At 43.1% G+C, this 22,892-nt stretch overlaps 1 protein-coding gene across 1 annotated transcript in view; it reads right to left on the bottom strand.

Moving 5' to 3' along the window:
* Window positions 1-22,892, bottom strand: part of ESCO1 (establishment of sister chromatid cohesion N-acetyltransferase 1) — a 46,786-nt gene continuing 23,894 nt past the window's right edge. The window contains exons 4-10 of the mRNA XM_082258425.1: window positions 12,829-12,880; window positions 10,848-10,971; window positions 8,752-8,883; window positions 7,602-7,691; window positions 7,357-7,500; window positions 4,330-4,520; window positions 1-561 (exon numbers count right to left, since the gene is read on the bottom strand). Coding sequence (XP_082114551.1) covers window positions 411-561; window positions 4,330-4,520; window positions 7,357-7,500; window positions 7,602-7,691; window positions 8,752-8,883; window positions 10,848-10,971; window positions 12,829-12,880 — 884 coding nt within the window. The 3' untranslated portion in view covers window positions 1-410. The remainder of the gene's footprint in view (window positions 562-4,329; window positions 4,521-7,356; window positions 7,501-7,601; window positions 7,692-8,751; window positions 8,884-10,847; window positions 10,972-12,828; window positions 12,881-22,892) is intronic.

A 22,892-nucleotide genomic window follows, 5' to 3' on the forward strand; every position in this document is an offset into this window, starting at 1 on the left:
AAACGTACAGAACGGTCACTGGTTTAAAAGAGAACAAGAGAACACACGGGTCACAAACCATGCTGTCGGCAAACTCATCATACGCTTCTGTATATACCCACATGAGGACTTCAGTTTACACTCATCAGAGTCTTCTATCTTTACAATTAGTTTAGTCCACTATGAACAAACTCATTTGTTGCATGTAAACATGACTAAAGTACAGTATAGAAAATACTTGAACCATAATTTCTTGGAAGAAAAATATCAAAATATTTGCTTTAAAAATCAAGCTTTAGTGAATCCTTATATTCCAGTTAAAAATAACACGTGAACAACCCTTGGGGTGTTCACATCCTGAGTTCATTGGTAGGGGCATCCGAAATTATACAGGCTTTGTCTGTAAACTAAGAAGTTATGAAGTCCAATCTTCAACTCGATGGATGAGATCCGTTGACAAAATTATATATTAGAAACTGACTGGTGCCACAATAGTTAGTTGCAAACAGCTTGCCATCTGGAGTTGGGTCTGAGAACGCAATTTCATCCTTATTCAGATGAGAGCCATATATAAAATGGTTTCTGTTAGGAGAAAAATAGAAACAAATGACCATAATACCACCATACATTTCCAGTTAATTATGAAGTGGCCATGGAGGTTGCCATTCTTCTTGGTACAATCTATAGCCAACTTTTAAAGATGTTCTAAAGCCTAAATCCTACTTACCTTAAAGTGATCGTAAAGTCGATTTTTTTTTCCATTTAGATAAACATTTTATACTTACCTCCTCTGTGCAGTTGGTTCTGCACGGAGCAGCCTAGATCCCCCTTTGTCTCTTCTGGCCCCTCCCTCCCTTTGAGTGCCCCCACAGCAAGCTGCTTGCTATGGGGGCACCCGTGCAGAGGCACAGCTCCGCGTGTCCATTCAGACACGGAGCTGTGTTTCGGCCCCGTCAATGGACAGGCAGAGCAGCGGCTTTGGTGCCCCCATAGCAAGCTGCTTGCTGTAAGGGCACCTGACAGGAGGGAGGAGCCAGGAGCGCCAGCGTAGGACCCGAGAAGAGGAGGATCGGGGCTGCTTTATGCAAAAGTACTGCACAGAGCAGGTAAGTAGAACACAAGTAAAGCTTTACAACCACTAACTTCTTATCGCTGGTTGTTTGCATTAATGCAGCCTCTCAGCGGGTGGGGTTGAACACTGAGAGGCCGCATATTTGTGGCCCCTATGTACAAATCTTTCTGTGCTGAGAGTGTGCACCCTATGCACTCACCGGCGGGTACCGGAAAGCCCCCGATGCAGACTTGCGATCGGGAGCTTTCAGATCAAGTGACTGCTTGGACAGGCAATCACAGTGGTCACATGATCGGAATGCCTATCCCTGCTTCCCAGCGTTTAGAACCTCTTACAGGGCCAGGAGGCAGAAGTGGGAAGGAGTTAAAGCACAAAAAACCTAGAGGTAGGTTTTGAAAAAATTCTTTGGGTTATACTACAAAAATGTCAAAAAAAAAAAAAATTGTAGGTCAGCCCACGGTATAACCTCCTCCATTTTGCAACCAATCAGTAGCAACTGCATATTTATAAACAGGTTTGGACCTTATTATTGAAGGTGGCATCCTGGTTGCGGTCACTCTGTGTGCAGGGTGTCGGCACTGGTGACTTGTCCTGTCGTTCTCCCTATGTGTGGGTTCATGGGGCCAAGTGGTACTTCGTCCGGATCCGTCCTTCCCTCCGAAGGTGGTTTCTGGTGTTCACTTGCACGAGGACATTGTATTACCATCTTGTGTCCCAAGTCCTCACATCCTAAGGAATGTGCGTTGCATAATCTGGATAGAGTTCGGGCACTCAAGGTGTACTTGGTGACTACTGAGTCTTTCGTGAGTCAGGTTCGCTCTCTGTACTCATGGATGACCCAAGAACAGGGCTGCCTGCGCCTGCTGCGACTATTTCCAGATGGATCTGACAGTCGGTGGTGCAGGCTTTCCCTGTTTCAGCGCATTCTACTCGGGCGCCTGGTGCCTCCTGGGCTTTTCGCCATACAAGGCATCTGGGCTACGGCCACACCACCCTGAATGCGCCCGCTCGGTTCTGATCTTGGAAGCTAAGCAGGGTCGGGCCTGGTCAGTACTTCATCTGTTCACACCTTTACCAATTTTTATGAGGTGGATGGGCTGGCATCTGCAAAGTTTTTGCTGGCTGCTGTCTGGAGGGCTTTTGGGCTTCCTTGAGGGTGTTTACTGTTTGTTTTCAGGTGGGCCTCATCTTTTGTTCTGATGAGTCTTCTGTTGCCTGGTCAGCTATGTTTAGCCTTGGGGACTTTTCTTTTCTGCTGTTCCCACTAGGGATCGACCGATTATCGGCAAAGCCGATATATCGGGGGCCGATATGCACTTTCCCCGATATATCGGAATCAGCCCCTGAGGTTACCGATATTTCGGGAAAGTGCTTGTACCGGAGTGATGCCTGCAGCTAGAGGCATCACCCCGGCAGTGGGGTCCGTAGCCGACGGTCGGCTGTCTTGTAATGACAACTGATGTGGCTGAGAAGCCACTCGGCTATCATTACAAGGACGTCCCCCCCTCCCACCGTCTTCCGCAGGTCGGCTTTCCCACCGGGAGACCCAGGCAACCAGCCTGCATGGCTCCTGGAGAGAAGACCCAATCAAAGCCGCATTCGGCTCTGATCGGGTCTCCATGTAAAAACCCGGAAGTGATGTCACTTCCGGGTACTTGCCGCCAAATTTTAAAAAAATTACAGCATTCAAAAACAGCCAAACTTGGCGTTTTGAATGCTTTTAAGTGCAGAGGAGGGGTTTGGGGTCTTAGACCCCCAGATCCCTCCACAAGTGTACCTGCCAAAAAAAAAAAAATGTACGAAAACATCGGCCAATATATATGCGATGACCAAATATCAGTATCGGCAATAAAAAAAACGATATTGGTCGATCACTAGTTCCCACCGCTCATTTTATGGCACTTCTTTGGGACGTTCCTACTGATATAGATCAGAGAACTGCATCGGTCAATAAACGATAGAGAAAACTGGATTTTTGACTTACTGTAAAATCCTTTTCTCTTAAGTTCATTGACAGAAGCAGTAACCACCCCTCTATTTTGAGTTGGGTTGGTGTTACTTTCGGACACTGCTTTGATACAAAACTGACATAATATGCAGGAAGCGACAGGGTGTACCCTTCGGGACTGCCCATAGGCGTAGCCAGAACTTTTCTTCTGCCTAGTGTCCTACTCCTGTAGGGGGCAGTATAACCCATGTCTAATCCATGTCTTTATGAACCTTGCTTTGTGCAATGGATGAGTGAGTTTGGGGGTGGAGGATCTTGACTGGCTTGCACAGAGTCCTGACCTCAACCTGATAGCAAACCTTTGGGATGAATAAGAGCGGAGACTGCAAGCCAGGTCTTGTTGTCCAACATTAGTGCCTGACCTCACAAATGCGCTTCTGGAAGAAGGGTCAAACATTCCCATAGACACACTTGTGGGCAGCCTTTCCAGAAGACTTGAAGCTGTTATAGCTGCAAAGGGTAGGCCAACTCAATATTAAAGTGCATGTAAAAACAGGTGTCCCAATACTTTTGACAATACAGTAAACCCCCGCTCCATCGCGGTTCAGTTTTTGCGGTCCCGGTATATTGCGTTTTTTTTTGTAATGTTATTTTACTATATAAATCATTAAAATTTAAATATTTTTGTGTTTTCCATAGCTCTTGCTATGTCTCTCAGTATCTTTTATGTGTTTAAATGAGTTTCTATTGTTTTAAAAGTGTGTTTAAAGACCTTAAAATGCTTTTACACGTACAGTGACAGTAAAAAAAACATGCCTACAATGCATTTTAATAGGGTTTTTCTATTTCGCGGATTTTCACTTTTCGCGGCTGGGTCCAGAACGTAACCCCCGCAATGGAGGGGGGTTTACAGTATAGTGTATATACATACATACAAAAAAAATGTGTTACTGTTTCAGCAGTCACAATAGGTTTCAGTTCAGTCACATGTGCGATCAACAAAGATACTCCATCCGAATAGCTCCACTAATTCTAAATAGTGCGGGAGCATACCTTTCTTCTCGCTGTCCTCTATAGCACCACCATGTTGTCACTGAGTATTTATTCAGTACTATCTCCAGATTATTCCTGTGCAAAAGGCGGCTTCTGATGAACCCTACTAAAGCAATGAAGGTTGTGTGTAGGCCTCCTCACCCCTTCATTAGCAGTGGGAAACGGGGATTACAGATAAAACCTCATGTAGCCTTTGGTTCCCTAATAGCCAGACTGTCTGCAAACAGCTTAGTAACTGTCAATTACCAATAATCTTATACAGCCTGGTTATAATTACCTTAGACACTCCAGCATCCTGGACGCAATCTTCTTCCTCCTCGTCATTGAGAATACCCAGATGCGACTTACTCCACAGATAGCCGGCTCAGGAGTAGTAGAACAGCACCACGCTTTCACTCTCTCAGAAAATAACTTCTCTGTGTCAGAGGATGAATTACCTGGATTAAAATCCTCAATGACTCTGTAACCCTAGAAAAAAATATATATATACATGACTGATAGCCAAACAGAGGGAAAATAAATACACGTATATGATTTTTAGACATATTTAATTCAGACTAGTATATACTCAATGAACCAACATAAAATTGACTCTCCATAACTTTAAGATTGCTGTTGGAATAATGAGGATTAGCAGAAATAGCCTAAAGTGGGATTTCAAATGATGTGGCTGCAACCACAGGCTTCTAGATGAGCATATTCTCCATGGCCTCCAATACCCAGCTTTTCTCTATAAAAAGGGTAGGCCAGAGACAGTACCGCTGGGGAGGAAAGAGCTTGATCATGTTGGATGTCCAGCCAGTAAATAAGGGCTCTATCTGACCTGAGAAGCTCAAAGTGTGCAGGGAAATCAAAGTCATTTCAGTACAGAAGAAGGACCTGTACAACTGTACAAGGCTGAAGGCAAGGTTGGAGCTCAACTTTAATCAGGAACCATCACGAACAGTGTTTAAGTGCTCAGTGGAACTTGTTAAAAGTGGTAGTAAACTTTTTTTTTTTTTGCGCGCATACTAGCACATTATGTTAAACTTACCTTAAAAAGCCCTGCAGCGGCGCGCTTTCACTACGGACAGGGCTTCCATCTTCATCCGCTCTTCCTTCTGGGTTTGCGGGCTCCGGGCCATTGGTTGGATGATTCATGATTATGTCATTTCCAAGAAGCGTGCAGGAGCCGCTGTTCATGGCACAGGGCTCTGAAGGAACAGCATGGAATGCCGTTCCTTCACAGCGCATGCGCCAGTGACGTCACTGGCGGCTTCACAAGTAAATATCTCCTAAACGGTGCACGTTTAGGAGATATATACTGTACCTATAGGCAGTGCTGTATTTTGGCCTAGGCCAACAAGGCCCAGGCCTACGGTGGCACTTTGCAGGGGGGTAGCAAAAAATCCGCCCCCACCTGACACTATTGGCCACTGGTTGCTAGAGCTGCCTCTCTTATTCCCCCCACTCTCTCACCCCCCCTCTCTCTCGCTCTCATCCCCCCACCTCTCTCTCATCCTCCTCTCTCTCACCCCCCTCTCTCTAGTCACTGGTTGCTAGAGCCCCCTCTCTCATTCCCTCCTCTCTCTCTCACATCCTCCCCCCTCTCTCTCTCACATCCCCCCCCCTCTCTCTCTCTCACATCCCTCCCCCCTCTCTCTCTCTCACATCCCTCCCCCCTCTCTCTCTCTCTCTCTCACATCCCTCCCCCCTCTCTCTCTCTCTCTCTCACATCCCTCCCCCCTCTCTCTCTCACATCCCTCCCCCCTCTATCTCTCTCACATCCCTCCCCCCTCTATCTCTCTCACATCCCTCCCCCCTCTATCTCTCTCACATCCCTCCCCCCTCTCTCTCTCACATCCCTCCCCCCTCTCTCTCTCACATCCCTCCCCCCTCTCTCTCTCACATCCCTCCCCCCTCTCTCTCTCACATCCCTCCCCCCTCTCTCTCTCACATCCCTCCCCCCTCTCTCTCTCACATCCCTCCCCCCTCTCTCTCTCACATCCCTCCCCCCTCTCTCTCTCACATCCCTCCCCCCTCTCTCTCACATTCCTCCCCTCTCTCTCTCACATCCCTCCCCTCTCACATCCCTCCCCTCTCACATCCCTCCCCTCTCACATCCCTCCCCTCTCACATCCCTCCCCTCTCTCTCTCACATTCCTCCCCCTCTCTCTCTCACATCCCCCCCTCTCTCTCTCACATCCCCCCTCTCTCTCTCACATCCCCCCTCTCTCTCTCATCCCCCCTCTCTCTCTCTTTCACTCACTCACCCCCCCCTCTCGTGAGATCTTAGGGGTTAATGCTGGGACTTTTAGTCCTTCAATTTTGGAGGGAGCCACACCCGTTAAAAAAGGAGTGGGGCAAATTTACATAGGAGGGGGAGGGGGGCGCCCTATTTTAGTCTTGCCTAGGGCAGCACAAAACCAAACTACACCACTGCCTATAGGTAAGCCTTACTATAAGCAAAAATCATCCATGGGAGTTTACTCTCACTTGAAGGCCTGGTTCACACCTATGCAGTTTGCTTTTGATCTGTTTCTGCAGTGCTTTTTGTACATGCATTTTTGATGCGTTTTGCATTCTTAATGCTTTTTTTTTTTTTTTGCCCAATAGTTTGGGCAGATTAAAAACTGCACTACATGCTTTTCTACAGCATCTACATTGAAGTATGTAGAACCAAAAACGCACCAGTTGGGGTTTAAAAAAAAGTAACTGATCCTTTCCAAAAATGCAGGGGGAAAAAAAAGTTTTATGTGAACGTGTCCTATAGGAAACCATGTTCAATGGATTGTTTCTGCAAAAAGCACCAAAAGACGCATACATGTGAACAAGGCCTAAGGGCTCGTTCATGCTTGTGGCAGTCCTTGCCACCCCTCAAAAAAAAAAATCGATCAGTGCCTCCTCACTGCCTTTTTAAAACCATGAAAGTAAACACCACAACCGCATGCATTACACATTTCACTTGAATGGGTCGTGTTCAGTTGCGGTACTGCTCACAGAAAGTGACGAAGTATAATTTTTGCAGTGGCCACAAACCAAAGCATTTTGGCCACAGCAGGGATATAACCCCTCTGGCTGTCCTTGCAGCTTAAGGGGGGGGGGGCAGGAAAAACAAATCAGTTTCTGCCTATTTTTTACCACCCCCCCTTGCTGCCCGTGTGACCAAGCCCTTGGAGAAGATGGTCTTCAAGTGTTGTCTACCGGTCCCAATATTTTAACATTTACTTTGAAACAGTTTTTTTTATTGGGCACGTGGAAACATTGTGAAGCAGAAAATGCAGTTTAGGAAAGATCCAAACAGCGAACCAAGATCAATAATTACCCATTGTATATGTTCTGCAATTAAACACCCAACAACTTTCTTGTCAGAGCTAATAAACAGAAGTGTTTTTGTCCTGGAATGCAGACGAAGTGGAACCTGTTGGAACCCCAAGTCATTATCCACCATTTCCCGAATCTCCAAAACCTAAAAAAAAAAAAAAAAAAAAAAAGAAGAAGTGTAAGGTAAATTCCATTATACTTTAAAAGTAAAAACTGAAAAATATTGAAGTTAAAAGTTGCAACTACCTTTTTAAGTGCATATTTAGGGTCATCTGGCAACACCATTATGATTTTCCCATCTGGATATTCAGCCACAATCCTTTCCTTCTTCCAGCCCTGCATTGCATAGATTAAAGTTAAGAGGAACTGAATTCTAGAAGTGGTGCCCACAATAAGGCAGGCAGAGGGCAAAGAACTAGTCACTGATATTGCTGTGAACACTTTGCACCTAATCTTTTCCTATCACTGGCTTACCATGCCTTACTATGCAACGTGTCATTGGGAAGGCAGCCATCCTAATGTGTTTTTTTCCTCCTCATGTCAGAGACTCCAAGAAAGAGAACAATGAGCAGACCAGTAGTGACATCAGCAAATCTCACCTCAAACCTGGTAAGACTAAAGCAGCAGTGCCTTAAATCTCACAGCAGATATACAACTATGAGGCTTAAAGAATATGTAAACCCAACATTTCATATAAATGATATGTGCCTGCCGTACCATGTACTCATATGAAAAAAGTATCCTGTTCTCTTTGTATTGCTTCCTTTGTGTGAAATCCCTAGTGTTCCTGCCAGTCACTCTACTTTCCTATTAAAAACTGACCACACTAAGCAGGAGAACACACCGCGGTCCGTTATCTAGCTGTGATGGGAACACAGTCTGCTCTCCTTCAAGGAACAGACTTGTTCTGACACCCCCCACCCCCCAACACTTACAGTCACTCAAGGGGAAGCTCAGTGGTGCTGCTGTTTCTCCTCCCCAAAACTTTTATGCAGCTGACAACATAGAGAATGGAATCACTTACAAAAAAGGAGAAAAAAAAGCTATTTATAATAGTTTTTTTTAAATTTTTTTATATATCTTTACACAAATAGGTTTTACCTTTCATTTCTAAAAATGGGTTGTTTTAAAAGGTGAGGGTTTACAACCAATTTAAAGCAGAAGTGGAAGACAAAAGGAAAGTGAGGTGCATTGCATCAGTCTCTGCAACATATATGTGTATATATATATATATATATATATATATATATATATATATATATATATATATATATATATATATATATATATATATATACACACACACACACACACACACACACACACAAAAAATGGCAGTTCATTGTTTACCTAAATCCCGAAGGAAGTGTACGGCCATACAATAAAGAGTGCTTACCACATACTTTACTGCACTGATGAACTGGTTATGAAAGAGAAGGTGCTGTGCCTCATCTTCAGGGTTTGACGCAGTATACAGCATGCCACACACACAGCAAGATATGGCACCAAACCGTTTCTGTCCAGCATCCTGACACAAGAAAGAGGACTTACAGTAAGTGGTAAAGATAGTGACCCTAAAATGTTAGCAATATGCCTGTTTGTTCATGAAGCGTTAAACACGCTGATATAAAATGCAAGGTAATCAGACAATATTCCGCTGACACCTGCTGCTATCCGATCCGATCCTGTCCGTGAAATCCGGACGGATAGAAACCCTATTTTCCATCCATCCAGAGGATCGGATGGGACAGGCGGTCTGTTCTCAACCGATTCCCCCATAGAGGACAGCGGGGATCTGACAGCTCCATCTCCGCACACAGAGCAGAGACGGAGCTGCAATTCGCCTGCTCAGCGGAGATCGGCGGATCGATCCCCACAGAGCAGAACGGAGTCTGCTGGGGGATGCGGACAGTGTGAAAGGACCCTTAAGCCCCGTACACACGTATCGATTGTTGGCCGACCAATCGGCCGTCTTTTGTCCAGGGCTGTCCTGTCCGCTGAAAAGTGCAAAAGACTGCACAAGAATTTTGTCCGCTGACTGCAGAAGTGATGTCATGTTCTGGTCTACTTTCCCTGTGTTTTTTCTTCTCTGAGAATGCCCAGTCTTGCAAATCTGCTGATTGTCGGCCGAATTATGTACTGACTGGCGAACAATCGGCCGTTCTGGTGTTGGCCAACAAAAATTTTAATGCTTGCACGACAGATTATTTTCGGCTGAAAGTGCGCTGTCGGAAGCATGATACTAACAAGCCTACAATCGGCCGAATATTTACGGCCGACAATCCATACGTGTGTGTACGGGGCTTTAGTCTTCAGTATTAGTCTTTTTTGCTTTGATGAGCTACAGATATTGCTGATGGTGCTTTGGAGAGAATATCCTGCCATTATGTTTTAAACAGGAAGGGGTTAATTTAATAAACATGCTGAGTGTAAAATCTGGTGCAGGTTTTTTTTTTCTGCCAAAGCTTTATTGAACAAGCTGAAGTTAGGGGCTGATTTTTTCTAAAACTGGAGAGTGCAAAATCTGGTGCAGCTGAGCATGGTAGGCAATCAGCTTCTAAGTGCTGCCTGACATTTTTTCCTAGGTAATTTGACCTGGTGAGTTTATATTGCTCAGTAGGGATGGGCTCAGGTGTGTTCGGGATCTTAGTCCCAAGCCACCTGAGCAATCCCGCCAGGAAGCCCTCACTGCACACCGCCAATCATAGGCAGTGAGGGATTTCTCAGCCCGGAGCTGCACATACACACACTGCCTGTGATTGGCGGTGTGCAGTGATGGCTTCCTGGCGGTGGGTTTGAATTGCGATCCAAACACACCTGAGCCCATCCCTATTGCTCACAGGGGGTGGAGAAGCGCACAGTGGTGGATATCAGCAACAACACATTCAATTATGACTGGAGGACCTTCACATTATTGCACCGTTTTTCTGGAATTTGTTTCTTCCTGAACGTTTGGGACTATTTCAGAGGACTTTATTTTTCACCGTGAATTATAAAATTCTCTACCCTATTTTCTTAGCAAAATTCTTAACGGAATGGTCTATAGTTCATTTATTTTGGAATTTATTTTGTGATACACGCTTTTTTTTAATACACATTTCAGATGACCGTTTCAGTGTTTTGGAACAAGCGCTGTTCAATGCAGTTTATCTGTATAATAACTTATATCAGAGCAAGTGTGAACATCTGCTTTGGGTTTTGGTGTCTTCTTTAAATTCACTTTTTTTTTTTTTAGCAGCGCAGTGTCTTTACAACACAGTAGCAAAAGCGAAGTTACTATCTCTCTCGCTCTCTCTCATTAAAACTAAAGTGACCTGTAAGCAGCTTGTCAGGACTTCCAACCATCATGTCTCTATAGTACTGTACATTGGCTACACTGAAATGATAGCAATCAGTACAGCATTTGAATTGTTAATATAATAGATATCCGACTATTACCACACATGCTATAATACCACTGTAGTGTACATGGCTTGAAGCTCCCACACTTACTATAATAGGTTGCTTGTTGCTATCATTGGTGGCCTCTTTAAGTTTTCGGATTTCTTTCTGAACGCTCGGGTCAGAGGCTGGCTTAGTGGAGTTTGTTTCTTGTCCATCTTGTTTTACTGTAACCCTGTAACAGATGCAATACACATATAAAATGGCTACAAACAACTGCAAAGAAATGTTTCAGAGCCCATTTCTGATGTATAGCCATTTTCCCTCAACACACACAGAAAAGCTTCTAGAACGCAAGCAAAACTATTGTATTATTTTTAGCTTTGGATAACAGCCAAGTCGAGGCAAATAACCACTTGCCGACCGTCCACAGTATGTATACGCCATTACTTTGACGTTAAACACTGTTATGGCAGCAGCTAACTGCCATAACTCCGGTATCCTTTTTTTCTGTGGAGGAACCGGCGTTTGATAAAAGTGATCCCAGCGGTGGATTTGCCACAGGATCACTTTTAGAGGCGGCAGAAGGAGGTGCTCCCGCAACTCCCCCACCGCTTCCCAGTAGTTTGTCAGTAAACCCAGGAGCGAACCGATGCGGCCGACGGCTAGGCAGGAAGTCGAGTGAGGGCAAGATGGCGCCTACTCAGCTTTATGCCCTTGGTGGACTGGAGCGACCTTTGACGTCACTTCTGGTTCTCGGGCATTAAGAAATTATTTTTTTTAAGTCCATTTTTTTTCTTTTGCTTTTAAAGATAAATGAGAGATCTGGGGTCTTTGTGAGCCCAGATCTCTCAAAGAGGACCGGTCATGCATATTTCTATTACAGGGGATGTTTACATTCTTATAATAATAGGAAAAAAGTGATTAAAAAAAAAAAAAAAGACAGTTAAAAAAAAAGTAAAATAAGAAAAAAAAAAAAATGTGAAAGTGCCCTATCCCTCCGTGCTCACGCGCACAAGTGAACGCATATGTAAGTCGCGTCCGCATATGTAAACAGTGCTCAAACCACACATGTGAGGTATCGCCACGATCGTTCGAGTGAAAGCAATGATTCTAGCACTAGACCTCCTCTGTAACTCTAAAGGTAAACCTGTAAAAAAATGTAACGCATTGCCTATAGAGAGATTTTTAGGTAGTTTGTCACCATTTCACAAGTGTGTACAATTTTAAAGCATGACATGTTAGGTATCTATTTACTTGGCGTAACATCATCTTTCACATTATACAAAGAACTGGGGTAACTATTGTGTTTTTTTTTTTTTTTTTTAAATTCAATAAACTGTATTTTTTTTTTAAAAAAAAATGTTTTTGAAAGACTGCTGCGCAAATGTGTGACCTAAAATAATAAAAACGGCGATCATCTATCGTCTCCGCTAAAAAAAATTTATAATATATATATATATATATATATATATATATATATATATATATATATATATATATATATATATTTTTTTTTTTTTTTTTTCTTTGGGGGGGTTCCAAGTCATTTTCTAGCAAAAAATACAAAATTTAAACTTGTAAAGAAAAAGTTAAAGAAAAGGCCTGGTCAGCAAGTGGATAAATTGCATTCTTTTCACAAGATGCCCAGTGTGTACTAGCACATCTCTAGAAGGCAGACGAGACACACATGCACACACTGTCAAAAAAAAAAAAAAAAAATACACACACAATAGCTAACCTTCCTGTAAATGAAATTGTTTCAAACATTACTACAATCATTGGTTATAAGAAAATGAATAAAATATGCAGATTATTTCCTTGTGTTCTAAACTTCCTCTTGTCTAGGTCTTTGTAGGTTGTATATTAAAATGTAAATAATAAAAATATATTATAGCTATTAGGTTATTTACAGTATTACCAAAACTATCCACTTGGAACAGGTTTAAAAAAAAAAATGCATCTGTATGTATCCAGATAAATACAGCCCATTTTTCATGATGCTTGGCTCCATCACTTGCCATACTGCTACAGCAACACCCGCGCATCACAAGTGTGGTACAGAGCCATTAAATACAGACTTAGCACTTACCCTTTCCCAGCAGATGCAGCCATCTGGTCTGTCAGCTGTTTGCAATCACTGCCTAAAATAGATTTCAATATCCACATCTCATTTATTACGCACTTTCATTGATTATACAAATCAGCATGTTAAAACCTTTAAAAAAAATCAACGATTAACTTCACAGTCCATCACCTACTGTGTGAACTTTTCTAAAAGCGGATCAATTAGGTATGCTCTCTTTTATACGCAGCGCTTCCCAACCAACCATACAAAAAAAATGGGGGAATTTAAAGAATAATTCCAGGCATCAGCATGTTATACATGATTATATTAGTCCATTTTGAACCAATGTAACTATGTATATTCTAGAGCTGCACGATTCTGGATAAAATGAGAATCACAATTTTTTTTGCTTAGAATAAAGATCACGATTCTCGGCGTAACATCGTCTTATACATTATACAAATATACATAAAATTGAGCTAACTTTAATGTTTCGTTTTTTTTTTTTAATTCATTAAAGTGCATTTTTCCCCAAAAAACTGCTTTTGAAAGACTTCTGCGCAAATACAGTGTGACATTGCAACTATCGCCATTTTCGTCTCTAGGGTCTCTGCTAAAAAATATATAATGTTTGGGGTTCCAAGTAATTTTCTAGCAAAAAATACAGATTTTTAACTTGTAAGCAGAATGAGACTAAAGCTGGATACACAATTGAAAGTGTTTAGGTTTGGCCTTATATTAAATGGTTTTGGTAGATCTAAAGGAAAAAAAAATCTATAGAAAATTGTATAGTGTGTATCCAGCTTTAGTCTTTAGGAGGTTCAACTGCCCTCACTTACAGACGAAGGTCCATTCCTTTGATCTAAAAGAACAAAATGATACATTGTAAGAGCCGGTTCACACTGAGGCGACACGACTTCGGGGGGCGACCTGTGAAGTCGCGTGCACCGCGACTTTGGCGCGACTTGCAGGGACTTCACATAATGGAAGTCTATGCAAGTCGCCCCAAAGTAGTACAGGACCCTTTTTCTAAGTCGGAGCTTGTGTCGCTCCTATTAGAACGGGTCCTGTACTACTCAATGGACCGCGACTTGTCAGGCTGACAAGTCGCCTTACAAGTCGCGGCAGTGTGAATGGGCTCTAAAACATTGTGTTTATAGTCATCTAGCAGCCAGGGCTCTTTTTTTTTTTTTGACAACTGAGAGTGAGCAAAGAACAGCTCTGTAAGAATTGAGGACATGCTGCTTTAAGATCGTGAGGGGGTTGAATCGAGATCGCAATTTTTTTTTTAGCAACTCTTCTTTTGTAATTCTAGCACTACAATCACCAACCTCCTGACAGAATTTTCAACATTGAGGGAGCTAGCGAACTTTTGCATCTTAAGGCCTCTTGCACACTGCGGCTTGAAAAAGCCCAGTACAGCTTTTTTAATACATCCCATTAATTGTAATGTGCCTATGCACACATGTGCATAAACAAGTGCTGTGCATTCTTCAGTAATAATAAAAAAAAAAAAAAAAAAAAAAACGCTTTTTTGGTCAGTAATTTTTGCCTCATAGGCCCAAACCAGCATTTACATACTGTGCAGAACAAGAATGCAAGAATAAGTTTTCGCGCGAGTGCATACACGCAAAAGTGAGTGTAAATACGCACAAATACATACAAAGGAAAAAAAGTCTGAAAAAGCAGATACTCAAAACAGGAGTATTGTGCAAGAGGCCTTACCAAAAGCCTTAAGACACAGCTATGTCCCAGTATGACATCTGTATGGGTGCGGGTGCATGTACCTGAACAGTGAATACACACATGCAGGGTGAGTTCGGGGGACACACACCCACACGGATGTCATATTGGGACACAGTGGCAGTGTCCATGTGGCAGCTGCGTCTCAATAGATATCAATGGGACTGCCTGCATAGGATGCACGGAACACCTGTGTATCCCTGTATGAGTAAACACAGCCCGGCAGGGGCTAAGGTATTGTGCACCCTGGGTGAACGAGGCCCAACACCACCGCCAGCAACACTACAAGGGTTTAAAAGCCAACTTCACCATCAAGTGGCTCCCTTCCCACATAAAACATCTGGGCATTCAATAGCCCAACAACCTATCATCTCTCGTTGCACAATATTGCTGCCCTTTAAACGCTTGCTGACCACCCTAAAGCACATTTACTGCTGCAGGGCGGCCGCGCTGTGCAGGGTCATGTATATGTGCACTTCCAAGTATCTCGCATGAATTTGCGCTGCCAGCGGTTCCCTCCTGCTGGGATTTTATACAGCTGGTACCGAGGATCCGATGTCCGCCGGCACCCTTTATTGCGGTACACAGGCAGAACAGCAGTCTGCCTATGTAAACAAAGCAGATTGCTGTTCTGTCAGTACAGGGCATTGATCCTGTGTGCCTGTAAAGCAGAAACACCGATCCATGCTTTCCACTAGTAAAAGCACCCCCCACTACACAGAAACACCAGCTAGGTACACATTTAACCCTTTGATCGCCCCTGATGTTAACCCTTTCCCAGCCAGTGTCATTAAAACAGTGACAGTGCACTGTAATAATGACACTGGTCCCCAAAAAAAGTCTAAAGTGTCACTGCGTGTCCGATATATAGAATATATAAAAATTATATATTCTAAAAAAATATATATAGATATATTTTTTTTTTTTTTCTTTTTTTTTTTTCAAAATGGTCGGTTTTTTAGTGAATAGCGTAAAAAAATAAAAAAACGCAGATATAATCAAATACCAACATAAGAACAACATTTTATTTGGGTACAGCATCACATGACAACACAATTGTCAGGTTAAGTAACGCAGTGCCATATCGCAAAAAATTGGCCTGGTCTAGAAGGGTGGTAAATCTTCCGGAGGTGAAGTGGTTTGCCAACAACCTTCAAAAACAAATTGGCACAATAGTTCAAACAGAGCTTCTCCTGAATGGTGAGATGATTCATCTTTTAAAAATAATAGGTAAAAAATCCCACACATTGCCTGGATCTTTTAAGCTTCATTCACACCCCCATAAAAATCTAAAAAAAAAAATGTATATATATGCACAAGTATTTTATTTTTAATGATGGATCTGCATTGTTTTCAATGGAGCCATTCACACAGGTGTGTAAACATGAGCTACTTTCAGATCCGTCATCAAATCAAAAAATTTTCATCTTAGAACATGCACATAAATGTAAGTATGTGCGTTGGTGTGTGCGCAAAATTGAGTAAAAATAAAATTATTAAAAAAATGATGTACACATACTCCTCTTTAGTGGTGTAAATGCAACTATATGGAGGTATTTTACTGATCATTACACAGGAATTTTTCTCCTAAAAACACCACAACACGTGTAGTAACATCAGTAAAATTTTTATGGCCAGGTGAACGAGGCATTACTTGCGGTCTTCAAATCCTTACAATCAGTACTTAATGACTGTTTGTATGTTTGAGGCTGGTGGGTTTGTAGGACCAATCTTAGAGCTCTTTCACACGGACGTTCCATATGTCCGTATATCACCCCATCCGTTTGCGGGTGATATACGGACATAATGCATGTCAATGGGATTGCGGATGTCAGCGGATGACCATCCGCTGACATCCGATTTTCGTTCTTTCAGTTCGGTTCCGTTTTTTTGGAACGGAACAGAACCCTATTTTTGTTCAGTTTAAAAAATGGAACGGTTGCAAAATCGGATGTCAGCGGTGTCATCCGCTGACATCTGCAATGCCCATAGACTTACATTATGTCCGTATATCATCCGAAAATAGATAGGATGATATGCGGACATACGGAGCGGATGACACAAGTGTCATCCGTGTCCGTGAAAAAAAAAAAAAGAAGTGCCAGAGCGGATCGCAATACAGTCCGCTCCGTGTGAAAGAGCCCTAATGCAGATAGAATGACCAGCAAATTGTCTCCACATTACATGAAACTATACCAAAATTGCATCTCATCTGGCACAGGAACAGGATTGGTGCAGAAACACCACCACCAAACTGTGGACCTCCCTGGAGCAACCCCACCGACCCCCTTGATGTTTGGATTTTTAACCACTTGCGTTGGGGAAGATTTTACTCCCTTCATAACCAAGCATGTATGGCACTGTGCTACTTTAACTGGCGAATGCACGGTCATGCAATGTTGTATGCATTTGAAGTTTATATCTTTTTTTCATACAAATAGAGCTCTCTTTTGGTGGTATTTGATCACCCCGCTTTTTTTTTTTTTCTACAAAAAAAATAAATAAATAAATTAAAAAAACACAAAACCAAAAAAAACCCACCACGATATACATTTTCTAATTTCGGTTATAAAACATCCAATACAAAAAAAAATCTTCAAAAAAAGAAATCCCAATAAGTGTACATTGATTGGTTTGCGTGAAAGGTATAGATTTTCTGTTTTATACTACTAATGGCAGTGACCAGCGACTTGAGCAATCTGGACTACAATATGACACCAACTGATACTGGGCGAGAACTGACTAACTGCCATTGACACGAATACAGTGATCAGTGCTAAAAATATACACTGTTGCTGTATGACACTGGCTGAGGAGGGGTTAACATCTAGGCCAAACAAGGGGTTAAAATGTGTGCCTAGTAATGTTTAGTGGGTTTACTGTGTGGCCTTTTACTAAGCAATTTGCCCTTTTTGTTTTTACTCCCTGCTTTGCATAGAGTAAGTCTCGGTTCACACTATTGAGATGCGGGAACACTGCGAATCTAATGCATGTTCCTGCATTGCATCCGCAGCACAGGCAGTTCACACTGACATATGAGATACGCTGGGGGTGTCAATTCATAGTTAATGACACCCTCAGATAAGATCACATATCGCAGTGTGATCTGACAGTTCGCACATGAATCGGATTGCACTAGTGTGAACCACCATGCGATCTGATTCTGCTTCGGACCAAAAAAAGGGTCCTGTGCAAGTTCACTGCGATTGCAGTGCGAATTCAGCCATACAAACTGTATGGCTGAATTTGCACCGCACAGACATTGCATGTGATTTTAGGAGCAGTGCGCTCCGAATCACATGCGAGATGTCCGTCATCGCAATAGTGTGAACCGGCACAAAAAAAAAAACTGCACATCACTGCTGTACGAAGTGAGCCCTGTGTTGTTTACTGACCTTGGACTCTTGTCATTTGCTGAGCCCATAAATCATTGGCCGGGACCTATGGATCGGCTTGTGCTACAGCAAATGGCAGCAAAGTCTTCAGGATCCACACACGCATGCACGAGCAGACCCAGAAGAAAGCCGCTATTTACAGCTACGTAATTGTGCCTGTACGAGTTGGTCTGCCGCAGTAAATGTACTGTGGTGAGTCGGTAAGCGGTTAAACAACATTGCTTGTGCATATTGTTTTATATAGTTCTTATGATTTGTAAGGCTTATATGCAGAGTAAATATGTAAAGCGGCGGTAAACCCAAAACCAATAATAGAATATATTGCAGCTTACCAATACTTTGAAGTGGTGGCTGCATTTGTTTTCTTTTTATTTCTTTTGTTTGTTTAGTTTGGACACATAGGCTAACATGGAGGAGAGTACAAAGACAAAAAAAAGTAGAAGAAGAATAATAAAAAAAAAAAAGCCAAAACGCCCATAAAAGTAGCTGCAAAAAAAAAAAAAAAGGAGGATGTACAAGTGTGTATGAGGCCTAAAATGCCCCCATCCTGCCTCCTAACACCTATACTAGAGCTGCATAATTAATCATAAAAATTTTTTTATATATATATATAATCTCGATTTAGCCCCTAATTCTTAAAATGACATGTCCTTGATTCTCAGTGCCGGTTCACATTGCTGCGATCACAGAGATCGCATGTAATTCGGAGCGCACTGCTCCTAAAATTACATGCGATGTCTGTGTGGTGCAAATTCAGCCATACCCTTTTTTTGGTCCGCAGCAGAATCGGATCGCATGGTGGTTCACACTAATGCGATCCGATTCTGTGCAAACTTTCAAATCACACTGCGATATGCGATCTGATCTGGGGGTGTCGTTAACTTAATTGACACCCCCAGCGTATCGCATATGGCAGTGTGAACTGCCAGGGGTGCAGATGCGATGCAGGAACACGCTGTATATTCGCAGCGTTCCCACATCGCAGAAATGTGAACCGGTGTTCCGTGAAAAAACCCTACCTGTGAAAATTCCCTACCCTCGTCACTTCCTCTTCACATGTGTCATGGAACAGCTGAGCCGCTTCCCACTACCCATGCTCATAGCTCCGGAGGGTAGGGAATTCTCACGGGGTAGTGTTTTCCAACGTTACACCGCAATCAGCTGTTGCCGCGGGTACAGTAAATCATCTCCGCTCCTACCCGTCACTTCCCTGATCTCGGCTACTAAATGTAAAAGCGGCGGCGGGTCTATGAATATATAAATCACAGAGCCGAGATCTCCGTGATTTATATTTTCATACATACAGAGATCAGGAGCGGAGATGATTTAATGTAGCAGCGGCAACAGCTGATGCGGTGTAACGTTACACATCACTACCCCGTGAAAATTCCCTACCCTCCGGAGCTCTGAGCATGCGCAATGGTAACCTGCTCAGCTGTTCCATGACGTATGTGCACCGGAAGGGACGAGGGTAGGGAATTTTCACGAGGTATGGTTTTTAAGTCCCGGTTCACACTTGTGGGATGTGGGAAGGCTGCGAATTCGCAGCCTGTTCCCGCATCGCAAACGCACCCCTGGCAGTTCACACTGCCATATGCGATACGCTGGGGGTGTCAATGAAATGTTAACGACACCCCCAGTTTGATCGCATATCGCAGTGCAATCTGACAGTTCGCACAGGATCGGATCGCACAAGTGTGAACCACTGTGCGATCCGATCCTGATGTGGCTGGAAAAAAGGGTCATGTGCGTGTTTGGTGCGGATACATTGCAAATTCAGCCATACAAAGTGTATGGCTGAATTTGCATCCGCACCTCTGATCGCATGTAATGAAGGAGCAGTGCGCTCCAAATTACATGCGATCGGCGCACTCGCAGAAGTGTGAATCGGCCCTTAACGTTACACCGGCACTGACAGAGCTGTTCTCTGCTCACTCACAACAGTCAAAAGAAAAAATAAATAAATAAAAAGAGCCTCCTTTTATCAACACAGGCTGCTAGATAACTATAAAACACAATGTTTTACAATGTATCATTTCGTTTTTTAGATCAAAGGAATGAACTTCCGTCTGTAAGTGAGGGCAGCTTAATCTCTTAAAGACCAAGCCTTTTTCGGACACTTGTTGCTTAAAAGTAAAATCAGTATTTTTACTAGAAAAATTACTTAGAACCCCCAAACATATACACACACATTATATTTTAGCAAAGACCCTTGAGAATAAAATGGCAATCGTTGCAATCTTTTATGTCACACTGTATTTGCGCTGAAGTCTTTCAAACACAGTTTGAGAAAAAATACACTTAAAAAAAACCAAAACAGTAAATTTAGCCCAATTATTTTGTATAATGTAAAAGATGATGTTACGCCGAGAATCGTTAGAGAATCATGATCTTTATTCTAAGCAAAAAAATTGTGATTTCTCATTTTATCCAGAATCGTGCAGCTCTAACCTAACGAAACTAACCAATGTATTATCACTTAAGGACCGGAAGGTTTTACCCCCTTAATGACCAGGCCATTTTATGCGATAAGGCACTGCATTACTTTAACTGACAATTGCACGTGTGATGCTGTACCCAAATAAAATTGATGTATTTTTTCCCCCACAAATAGAGCTTTCTTTTGGTGGCATTTGATCACCACTGCAGTTTTTATTTTTTTGCGCTATAAACAAAAAAAGAGCGACAATTCTGGAAAAAAAAAAAATAAATAAATTTTTTTTACTTTCTGCTATAAAACATTCCCAAAAACAAATTTAAAAAAATCTAATTATTTCATCAATTTAGGCCAAAATGTATTCTGCTACATATTTTTGGTAAAATAAATCCCAATAAGTGTATATTGATTGGTTTGAGCAGAAAAGCATGGCAGGCATCAAGCTGACGGTCGGCTGACTTGTAATGACAACCGATGCAGCTGAGAAGCTGCTCGGCTGTCATTACAAGGAGCAGGAGGGGACCCCCCCCCCTCCTGCGGGTCGCCCGGGTCTCCCATCCCACCGGGAGACCCGGGCATCCTATCTACATGGCCGCCGAAGAGAAGACCCGATCAGAGCCACATTCGGCTCTGATCAGGTCTCCATGTAAAAAACCCGGAAGTGATGTAATGACTCTGCAGCAAATTAAAAAAAATGCGAGCATTCAAAACAGCCAAACTTGGCGTTTTGAGTGCTTTTAAGTGCAGAGGAGGGGTTTGGGGGTCTTTTAGATCTCCATATCCCTCCACCAGAGTACCTGCGAAAAAAAAAATTAATGTCCGAAAATATCGCCAATATCGGCCGATCCCTATATCCGATGACCAAAATACCGGTATTGGCAATAAAAAAATGATATCGGTCGATCACTACACAGAATCCCTGTGTTCATTACTGACAGAACAGAGGTCTGCCGTGTTTACAATGGCAGACCGCTGTTCTGTCTCCATGGGTGGCACGCGCGCCCCCACTATCTGCTACACGAAGAGACATACAGGTACGTTGTTCCACGTAACAGAGCCGACCTGCCACTGAATAACTACGGGGGCTGGTCGACAAGTGGTTAAAGAAGTATATACTTGACTATTTTCAGCCCGCTCTGATCCGGTCACTGCTGCAGTGGCTGCAGGGTTGAGGAGGGACCGGAGACAACAGCTGCAACTATATATATGTGGGAGGAAGACACTTAAGGAGGCACACTATGGGAGAGACCTACTTACAATAAATCCATTATGACAGGCAACACCAGTGATTTGAGCTGATTATGTTAACATCTACGTTCATTGCCGGTTTGAGGCATAGAGGAACCCAAATGTATATGTAACCTTCAATTCCCAGAATCTGTGTGTTTTGGGGAGATATGGACCACTCCAAAGGTCCCCAGGTACACACCTCCCAAAGAGTAGTGTTCCCCTAAAAGCCAGAGCCCATAGTCAGTAGGCAAGAAGCCACCCTGCAGTCCCCTACTAAAGCCCCGGTCCTGGCTGGGTCTGTCACAATAAAAATGTATTCAGGAGCTCCCAGATTTGTAAGTACACCATGGTGATCACTAGAGGTCGACACCCAAACAAGAGAATTAACTCTACTGAACCAGGCAGGAAAGGCAATACCTTAATGTGGGCAAAAGCAGAGAGTTAGGAGCTATGTTAGCGATACACTATTACCAAAAGTATTGGGACACCTGCCTTTTCACGCACATGAACTTTAATGGCAACACAGTCTTAGTCCATAGGGTTCAATGTTAAGTTGGCCCACCCTTTGCAGCTATAACAGTTACAACTCTTCTGGGAGGCTGTCCACATGATTTAGGAGTGTGTCTATGAGAATGTTTGATCATTCTCCCAGAAGCGCATTTGTGAGGTCAGGCACTGATGTGGACGAGAGGGCCTGGCTCACAGTCTCCATTCTAATTCATCCCAAAGGTGTTCTATCAGATTGAGGTCAGGACTCTGTGCAGGCCAGTCAAGTTACTCCCCGCCTCCCAAAGACTCGCTCATAGTCTTAATGGACCTTGTTTGTGCATTGGTGGACAGTCATGTTGGAATAGAAAGAGGATCCCCAAACTATTCCCACAAAGATGGTAGCATGAAATTGTCCAAAATGTCTTGGTATGCTGATGCCTTAAGAGTTCCCTTGACTAAAACTAAGGGGCCAAGCTCAACCCCTGAAAAACAACCCCATGCAATATTCCCTCCCCCACCTAATGATTTGGACCAGTGTACAAAGAAAGGTCCATAAAGACATGAATGAGCGAGTTTGGGGTGGAGGAACTTGACTGGCCTCCACCCGATAGAATTTAAACCATTACATATGCACTGTGATCATTAAACACCCTTTTTAGTAAAGCAGTAAAGCTAGGTAGGGGCTCCAATCCTTCCCAACTTTAAAGGGGAAATGTGGCAATCGAAAGCTCGAGAACTGAATGATCACATGACTGCTGGGGCACTGAGAGACTGGGTCCGCTGCCAGTCAGGCA

The sequence above is a fragment of the Pelophylax lessonae genome (genome assembly GCF_965119305.1).
Source record: "Pelophylax lessonae genome assembly, chromosome: 5".
NCBI classification, from domain to species: Eukaryota; Metazoa; Chordata; class Amphibia; order Anura; family Ranidae; genus Pelophylax; species Pelophylax lessonae.